General features: G+C 46.5%; 1 protein-coding gene across 4 annotated transcripts in view; it reads left to right on the top strand.

Moving 5' to 3' along the window:
- FAT3 (FAT atypical cadherin 3) overlaps positions 1 to 10,103 on the top strand; it is a 555,551-nt gene that overhangs the window by 200,436 nt on the left and 345,012 nt on the right. For all 4 annotated transcript variants that reach the window (XM_019530348.1, XM_019530346.1, XM_019530345.1 and 1 more), the window contains exon 3: positions 8,326 to 8,640. In XM_019530348.1, coding sequence (XP_019385893.1) covers positions 8,326 to 8,640 — 315 coding nt within the window. The remainder of the gene's footprint in view (positions 1 to 8,325; positions 8,641 to 10,103) is intronic.

Genomic DNA, 10,103 nt, shown 5'->3' with positions numbered 1-10,103 from the left:
CCTTTCTCTGAATAGCAAACTGGATCATTTCATGATCACTGTCCCCTAGCCTCCCTTGTAGTAGCACATCCCCCACCAGGTAGCCCCCAAAGGCCAGTATGGCATTTTCCCTAGTGGGGACGAGTACCTCCTGCACAAGGTGTAGGTCCTGTACGCATGTTAGGAACCTTTGTGAGTCGCTAGTCCTAGCCGACTGCTCCTCCCAGTTGATGTCAGGGTAATTCATATCACCCATGACCACAGCATCCTTTGCACGCACGGCCTCCCCCAGCTGCCTGGAGAATTCCAGATTCTTCTTCCCCATTGACTCTCAGCTCTCAGCTAACACCTACTGTAGTCTTATATACTTAAGTGAGAGTAGCCCAGGGACTGTGGGTTGCATAATACATTATTTTTCATCTCCTGACATTTGTTATATTAGTTATTCTGGAAATGTCCATCAGTTTGATGCTGTCTTGATGAACAGATGTTAGAGGTTAAGTGTTGTTTTTAGCTCTGAGTTAACACCACATTGAGATGACATTTGAGGCCCTTCTGAGCTGAGAGACTCTTGGCCACCTTTCTTAAGCCTAGTTTTAGTCTAGAGGTACAGGAAGATGACGTAACATTAGTTCATGCTTTGGCAGTTTTTGATAATCATGGAAGTTAATCTTTTTAACTTCTATTCTATTCTATTCTACTTATTAAAGTCCTGTTTGTGATGAAAGTTTGAGTTGGGACCGCACCTCCAACCAGAACCTAGAGAGCAGGGATGCCAACTCAAATGAGTTGGGGGGCTGAATCTGGACAATAGGGTTCTCATAGGCTAAATGATCCACCTCTTAATCTGGATTGTGGGGCTTGTTGACACAGCTGCTAGATCCACTGTGTCAGCACAGCCAGCATGTATGCTGAAGTGTGATTGAAAGCTGGAAATTTTGCAAAGGGTAAGGGAAGTGGTGGGCTTAACCATATGAATGCTGGTCATGCTAGTGCACGCCAGATCCAGATGTGAATTTTCTGGCCAGAGAGAAGTCCTGTGGGACAGAAGACCCACATCTGTGTTTGACACCCTTGCTGGAGGGTGTCTGATGTACACTGGGGCACAAGTCTAAAGCCTAGTGGAATCAGAGGAGACACTTCCACTGTCTTCAGTAGGCACGGAGAACCCAGTGGAGCTTATTTGTGGGACCATGGAAGCACTTATTGTTTTATTAGGTATGGAGGCAGCTGCCGTAATTCATTTGAGGATACTGTTGGGCGTCTTTCCAAACAATCATGGCAGGCAAGGCTATGGAGGCTACCATGCTTGGAAAGCTTACAAATGAATGCAGATAAAATTTTAATCTATTTGTCAAGCTCCCATTTCATGGCAGGTGAAATGGCAAGAAATATTGAGCAAAGGAAATTAATCTGTAGCTGGAACCTTTTAATAAATCAAAAGGTTATTTTTTTCCCCAAAAAATGCAGTTCAGCAGACCCGTTGGCAATTGCCAACACTTGTTTCACGATCCTTTTTCTCTAAAATGCAGAAGTGTAGAGTAACTATTGCCAGCAGTCATAAAGTGCAGAAAGAACTCAGCAAAATGTATTTATCATCAGCTCAGTATTGGTGGAACTAAATTTCATAAACAGTGGTTAATTCTCCAGCACCTTCCCTGCTCTCCTGTTTAAAGAACTTAAAACAATTCTTCCTATCATCTTCATAAATCAGCTTCTTTCTTGCCATTGTTGTTCATCTTTTTTGCCTTATCCTTTCCTGTGTAGATTTAGTTATTTATTTATTTATTTCCACAGCTTGTTGTTTATTATGGGCTTTTCTCATCCACAGAGCACAATTTCTCTTCTGGATTCTAGGTATTTTTATCACAGTTCGCTACATATTTTACCCCTGTTTCTACAAAAAGTCATTATGTAGCAGAGCTTGCTGACATGAGTTCCTTAGAATACATGCTTCCTTTGTCCTGGACTGATACACTATTCACTTTTTTTTTTGGATGAATAGTATATCTGATCAATAAAGACAAGGACCTGAGATCACTATTAAAAGACTGAGTTTTTGCATTGCTGAAATTCATATTAATTCAAACTCTTCGCTCCATGTGTTTCATTGAAGTGCAGATTACCTTTATCAGATGGGGCTGCCCCGACCAAAAATGGGGTTGTAATATTCAGAAGTTTTCAAATAGTGGAATTTAGTGTACAGACACAGTTTGTGTCCCACTGGCCAAACATCCACATTTTACAGTCCTTTGTAAATGTGCTGGTTGGGCCCAGTATTCTCCCCCATACTAAGCAGAGCTCACAAGAGCAGTGTGCAAGTATAGTGACTCTCTCTATTCACAAGCTGCATCTTTAGTGTGGGGATTGTTCCAGTTCAGTGGCTCTCAACCTTTTTTAGACTCAAAGCATCCTTGGACAGACTCAAGACACTCACTGAAAAATTCCAGCTCTTAGTTTTCACTTTTTCGACTATAGAAAAATAATAGGGTGATTCTTGGCTTGCAGAGAACTCAGAAAGATCACAACAGGGCATAAGGTTTTTATCACCATGGATTTCTATTTGAAATCTCTGGCTTTATCATCTGACTCGTGTTTGTACACCTAACACTGCTGACATTGCATGGCACCCTTGAAAGGATCTCAATTAATACCAAGCGGAGTGGGACTATGTTGCACTTCCAGCTGATACTCCAGCATGCCTTGATGATAGGAAATGCTGACAGCTTGAATAGACATCGCCTGTGTGTGATTTATGCCAGAGGAAACCCTTGTCTGTTGGGTGTATATACAGCCAGGCTGCAAGGGCCAGAGTCTAGCCCTTGGACCCCACCTGAGGAATCTGGGCCATTGCTGAGAATCTTAGGGGACAAATTAATATAGGGGAGGGCAAAATACAGCCTGTAAGCTGGATCTGGCCCACCAGGCCATTGTACCTGGCCTGTGGGGCCCCTAAAAAAATTAGAAAATTAATTATTGTCTTCCCGTGACTGCCTGTCAAAGATGATAAGGGTTCCAGTGGCAGCAGGACCCAGAAGAAGCCAGCATCAGGACCCAGCATTAGCAGCAGCAAGGCCCACCTGTCTCCATCCTACCCCAGCCCCCACCCCTACCCTAGCCTACTGGAAGCTTCTGCCTAGCACAGGCTTTTGGCCTGGCAATTGTAGGGCTGTTCCCTGCCTCCCTCCATCTGAGAGAGTTTCTGATAAGAACAGGAAGAGGGGGCGGGGGAAGGATTGCCAGTGCAGCAGGAGCCATCCCACCCTGGCCAGAACCATGCAGTTCTTGGCTGCATAGCCAGGACCACAGGATGCAGCAAGAGACAGCCCAGCCTAACCCAGCCCCCATGGTTCATGGCTGGCTCCTGCTGTTATCCCAGCCATGCAGCCAGGAACCGTGTGGTGCCAGCTGGGCTAGGCTGACTTATGTTGTGTCCTGTGGTCCCAGTCATGCAGCTAGGAACCACGCATTGCCACAGTGACAGGTGGGCAGAGGGAGGAGTCATAGCAGAGGGTGGGGAAGGAAGGGAAGTGGTAGGGCAAGGGCAGCAGCAGGCGATGGGGGGGAACTGACAGTGAGCAAGCGGGCAGGAACAGAGTGCCCAAGGGCATGGGCCCATGGCAGCAGGAGCCAGCTGGAAACCATGGGGGCTTGGCTGGCTCCTGCTGCAACGTGTGGTCCCGGCCATCCAGCTGGGGACCATGCACTGCCAGAGTGGCAAGCAGCAGGGGGAGAGCAGTGGCTGTGGATGGGAAGGTAGGGAAGTGGCACAGTGCTGGCAGGTGGAGTGGGGAGTAAGTGGCAGCGAATGGGCAGGGGGGAGCATGGGGCCTATGCCAGTGCCCTAGAGCTAAGGCCAGCAGGGGAGAACCAGGGCAGGGCAATACAAGCACGGAGCCTGGGCTGGCAGGAGCTCTATGGAGATGGCCAGCCCCATCCATTTCCCTCCTGGCAGCCCAGTTACCTGCAGTCCTGGGGCTTGCTGGGGCTGTGTCACCAGGGGTCTCTGCCTGCCGTGGGATGTGAGCGCCCTGAGGCAGACAACAGACATGAATTATATTTCACAAATCTTTGAAGATTTTTGGGCAGATTTATATGTGTTTGCATAGTGTACTTGCTGCTGCTGCTGGTGGCAGAGGCTGTGCATGGTGAGGGAAGGGGATATTTGTGGAGGGGATATTGTTGGTAGGGGGTCCCACATGGCACAGCCCACCATACACATGTACCCACACCCCACCTTGCACCCCCCCACACACACTCGCACCCCCCTCACACATCTCAGGCACTCTCCCCTTCTGTCAAGCACAACCCCCATGCCACCCTCCCCCGACACAAACTCCATACCCACACCTACACCCACACCCTCCACACCTATCCATCCCTCCACAAACCCCACACACACATCCACACTCACATCCACACCTACATCCTCCCCCACACCCACATATACCCACACACATACACCCACACCCCCCCAGAAACCCTGTACCCACCCACCCATACCCCCATAACTCTCAATATCCCCCCATTATACAAAAGTCAGACTTCAATTTCAGCTATTGTGCAAACACCTGTACGTACACTATGCAAACACATATAAATCTGCCCAAAAATCTTCAAAGATTTGTGAAATATAATTCATGTCTGTTGTTTTATTTTTAGAATATAATTTATTTTTTTTCTGGTTCCAAGATGGCAACTCGCCTTGCCAAAAGGGCTAGGGACAGAAATTCAAAAAGCCTGAGTCTGAATTGATTCAGCCTTTGCAGGTTAGTATAACCTAGCTAGGCTGAACCAGTTTCCAACTGAACAGACAGTCCCTCTGGACTGAGGAAACTCAGGCACATGCCAGCAGTGGCTCAGGCTGGAACCCTGGGAGTGCTTGAGCAGCCCTCCCTTCCCATACACAGAGCTAAACTGAGTGGGGTGTGGCCAGGCCCAAGCAGGACTCTGATTAGGGAGGGGTATGAACCCCCACCCTGCCTGCAGTCCCAGGCTTTTACCCCACTGGCTGCTCAAGAGGCAGGAGTGTTGCCAGCCTGCAGCCCTGGACTAGCACTCTGAGGCAAGAGGGAGTGTGCAGTGCATGCATCTGTTGATGATACAGAGTTTTTTTCTTTCCTTCATTGCTTCTGTATACAGTACTGTCTGCAGCAAACTGATAGGCAAGCAAGGTCGGGGGAGGTGGGAGCTGATAACAGTGTTTATCACCCTTATCCAAAACATTTACCAGATATCTCTTGTTTCAGCAGGACCCAGCATGTGGTCTGCTAGCTAATACACAGATACTTTCTCCCAAGGCAGAGGGGAGGGGTAATTCCTGTTTAGCAGGGAGTGGTGAGAAGGAGCGGAGAGGCAAAATGCTCTTAAACAGCTTTTCCAAGGAAAGACATTAAGGTACATGTTGAATAGCTCCAAAAAGCCTGTCTGCCTTGGTTGTCTCCCACAGCACAGACTGTAGCCAGCATGTGATCTGCTAGCGAATGCTGAGTGTCTGTGAGGGACTGGGGAATGCCTGCTTAGCACAGAGTAAGAAGGGCAGTTGGGGGAGCAGAAGCCAGGCAGATGCTTGCAGAGACTGCTGAGCTCCAGCGAGGTAACAGAATGGAGGGGCCAGCCCTGCTGTGGAGCAGAGAGCCCCGCCCAGCCAGAGAGCATGCTGGGATGCTGTGGGGGGGTCTCTGGTTTATATTAAACCAGCAAGGGGTTTGGGACAGGCATTGCATAAACTGGTTTGAGCCAAATCAGTGAAGTCTGATACTACATTCAACCAGGTTTATCTCAGACTGGTTTCAGCCATTTTCAAACTGGTTTATATGCACCAAACTTCTGTTCTGTTACAGGTTTAAACCAGTTTCTGATCACTTAAACTGGTTTATGTGTAATGTCTGTCCCTAGCCCAGGAGTACTTCCAGTGGTAAAAGGGAGGGGCTTCTGGTGGCAAAGGTCAGGGCATAGGGGGCAGGACTTTTGATTCCATGATGGTGACCAGGGGGTGGGGCACCTATCAAGGGGTGGGGCTACCCTTGCGGCCCATGACAGCTCGCCAAAACTTAACTGGCCCTCCAGCCAAAATAATTGCCTGCTCCTGAATTAACAGCTACATTGATAAAGAAGATAGAAGCATGTTTTCCCCTGTGCTCAGGCCTGTGTTAGACCTCAGCATGAGGTGAATGTTGTACAGAAAGAAGTTGAGATATGCTGACAAAACAGAATAGGAAAGTTTACTCTGAGGCAGTCCATGCCATCCTGGAAAGTGGAGACCAGACGTTCATTAAGTCATTGAATCCATCTTTTTGCCATGTTTAGGGTGATATCACATGTTCAGCGTAACACTTTTGAAGTGCAACTAAAATGCATGCACTTCACACGTGAAGCGCCATTGTGGGATTGCAAAATTATTAAAAGAGCACTTTTGACCTGATTTCTGTATTCCAGTTTTAGAATTGAACACATGGCATAATTTTATGCTCTGTATTTGAAGTCTTACTTAATAGCTGCCCTTCGTATGTGTGTAAGACCAGAGGGAGGTGACACAATAAATCTCTCTCTTCTCCTGATGTTTTTATATCTCCTTGAGGACAGTGCCCAAAGACACTGGTGAACAGAACAATTTCTTCAAGGTAGCCACAGTACTAGCGGTTGCAGGACTGAGACTACAGGCATAATCCCTTTCCACAAAGGCCAAAACACTAGGTTTGGGGGAATCAGGCAGAACCCATTTAAAGGCTGGTAGATGTCCCAGAGAAAGCACACACCTTGCGCCAAAAATTCTGTCTAAAGCAGGATTTTCCCCTCCTGCTCCTCCTGGAGAAAACCCAGCCTCCATGGACCAGCCTTCATTGGAAATGAATAGTGCATGCCTTGGGGCACAGACATAGCCCTTAATTTATCTTTCAGCTCTTCTGGTAAACTTCACACTTATGTAAGACTTCAGGCTGCTATAGAAATGCTGTGTCCACCATGCTGCAATCAAAAATACTCCATTAGTGCTGATCCATGAGCTTCTCTTTCTCTCCCAAGTGATAAATTGATGTGTTTAAACTGTTTAACTAGCAACAAATGCATCTACAACTCAAATCCAAGTTCCTTATGTCACCATATTGCCTTGCAGCTACTTCACTAATTTCTTTCTATTAGTAGCATGACTTGCCTTTCTCTTGGCTGTCCCTCTTAATATATGTTATCCTTGAGATCAGCTATATTGGTGTGTCCTACATGAGTTTCATTCTGGGTTAGGAGAGCAAAGCTTTCTTTATATACACATCGAGAAAGTGGTGGAGAAGTATAGCTAACTGTTTTTATTTCGATATCATTATTGGTACACATGATGGACGGTTACAGTATATCTGATGCAGCGTCTACTCAAGGCCTGTACTGAAGTCAGTGAGTGGTTCGATTGTAGATACTCCTATCTGGGTTGATATAAGAGTCTTTTGCACGTGACTGAAAGCATTCACAGTGTAAAAGACATGGCTGCCTTTCTTGAAGTCGGTGTGATTGATGGTGTTGTGTTCAATGTGAAAAGACAGGATTTTTTAATTGCCTTTGGTGAACTGAAAGGTAGGGGAGAGTAAAAGGCTTTGAAGCGGCAGGGTTTGAATGTGGGTCTTATTCTAAAGTGGCAGAAGACCGGCAGCTCCATTTGTTTAGAGTCTGGCAATGCATCTCAGTCAATCAGTCATGGTTCACCTGTGCCTAGAGGGCCTACTGGATTAGTGTGGGAAAGGCATACAGCGTTTGGCTGCCAACAGCATGCAAGAGACTGATGTGACTAGCATTCATATCTGGCTCCTAAGCCCAAATGACCACATATTTGAATGGCTTGACTGGTGTCAATGTTGAGCAGCACCTCAACTCTCACCTCTGGAGCTCTAATAGGATACCCAAGCTGGGCAAACCCTCAGCAGCTTATGCTCATATTGTCAACCGGGCTCTGGTACTGCACTGGCATCACTATACAACTAATGTCCAGTAGAGAAAAATGTATCCCATACAATGCATCTTCAGAAATCAACAACATGAAATGTGTCACCTGATGAAACACCCCTGATATGCAGTGGTAGAGATGGTTAGGAAACCTGATGCTGTTTTTAGTAGGTGGAGTGAGTGGTACTCTTTCCTGGTGGATAAGGGAGAATGTGATGGATTTCTACAGAGATCAGAGAGACAAATATCTGCCATTATGTCCATGTGTATATTTGTTTCTGTTAAGTTTTCTATGATTCATTTTATACATCTAAATACATTTTCACAGTAACCTCTGAGATGCTGTATAATGAAGATGTGATTTTTTATTATCGTAATTGCTCTCAAATAACCTGAGATGTTGTACTTCTTCTACAGGAGTTATCTACACAGCTGATGTTCTTGACCGAGAGACAACCAAATCCTATTGGCTAACAGTGTATGCAACTGACCGGGGTGTTGTCCCCCTCTACACTACCATTGAGGTCTATGTTGAAGTTGAGGATGTGAATGACAATGCTCCTCTGACCTCAGAACCCATTTATTACCCAGCTGTCATGGAAAACTCCCCTAAGGATGTATCTGTCATTCAAATCCAGGCTCAGGATCCTGACTCCAGCACCAATGAAAAACTGATCTATAGGATTACAAGTGGAAACCCTCAAAACTTCTTCGTAATCAATCCCAAAACAGGTAAGATGCCGCTGCTTTGTGTTTCTTAATTAATATGTTTTGTGTTTCTATTGGTGGCTATTTTGCAGGGGACACTGAAGCTGTGGTTTAGGTTTTAATTTTTGGAAAGTTACCCCTTTTTTCCTCCAGCAGTCAAGACTCAAATTCATATTCATTGAATTACCCTGAAAAGCATACCTAATCATTATGTAAGGCTCTTAATAAGGGGGTATTGTTCCCTTTTGAGCCCATAAACACTGAATTTGCAGATGATACTATGCAGGCAATGTTTTCCTTGTGCTGTTTTAATGTCTTATTGATCATGGAATAGCTTAATGGTTTGCCCACTAGCTGCACCTAAAGGAATGAGATGTGTAGTATTAACCATGTATACTGCTACCTGTGGTAAGGGCTATTGAAGTCCATGGGACAAATCTATTGTGCTTCTGTGGAGCACCACGGAAGTCAGTTGCCCTACACTTGTCAAAAACATGTTATTAAGCTTAATATAGCAGTAACTGGCTGTGTTTCTACAGTTGGTGTTATACAGCAAGCCAATCTAGATGATCTAATGGTCCTTCTGGCCTTAAAAAAACCCTATGAATCTATATTGTTTTACACTAGCTAGGGATCTGACCCTGTGTGCCCTGTTAAAGATTTGCTGCTGTCTGCTTCACTATTTTGATAAAGTGGAACTGAAGTCACCTATTAGATAACCCAGGTGCCAGCTCAGCAGTGTGCCTTAAGCCTTTGCATATTAGCTTCTACATGTGTGCTTGAAAGCTTTGCCGAATTGAGATACTGCGGCTGGGGACAGACATTACACATCAGAAACTAGTTTAAATCTGTAACAGAAAAAACATTCAGTGCACATAAGCCAGTTTGAAAATGGCTGAAACTGGTTTGCAATAAACCTGGTTGAATGTAGTATCAGACTTAACTGATTTGGCTCAAACTAGTTTATGCAATGTCTGTCCCAGACCCCTTGCTGGTTTAAGATAAACCAGAGACCCCCAGCATCCTGGCGTCCTCTCTGGGCAGGGCTCTGCTCTGCTGCAGAGCTGAGCTGGTGCCTCCCCTCTGCTCTCTACCCAAAGTAGGGACAGGAGATAGGGAAACACAGGACAGGATGGCCCTGTTAAGGCAAAGTGGGCAGGAAGGGGATTAATTCTTTCCTACTTCCTCTTCTTCCCTATTGCAGCTGAGGTCTGCCTATCAGCTGGGGAGCACAGGGGAGGGGGCTGTGGCAGTGGCCTCTGGGGCTGGCAGACCCCAGCTGCAGGACAGAAGGGACCATAAGGGACAGAGGGAGGAATTAATCCTTCTCCTTGCCCCCTTCACCTTAATGGTGCCATGCCTGGACAGTTGCCTGCGGGGCAGGGAGGGGGGCTCTCTTCTGTGCTGCAGGGGGACGCTTTCCCCTCCTCCTCCTCCCCCCAGGGTCGGGAAGGGGGACTGTGTTGGGTGCTGGGGGGGACTGCTCC

This window comes from Crocodylus porosus, unplaced genomic scaffold (genome assembly GCF_001723895.1).
Source record: "Crocodylus porosus isolate Cpor-Errol unplaced genomic scaffold, CroPor_comp1, whole genome shotgun sequence".
In the NCBI taxonomy this organism is placed as follows: Eukaryota; Metazoa; Chordata; order Crocodylia; family Crocodylidae; genus Crocodylus; species Crocodylus porosus.
The sequence above is the reverse complement of the archived record's forward strand: the minus strand, read 5'-3'. Positions and strand labels throughout refer to the sequence as shown.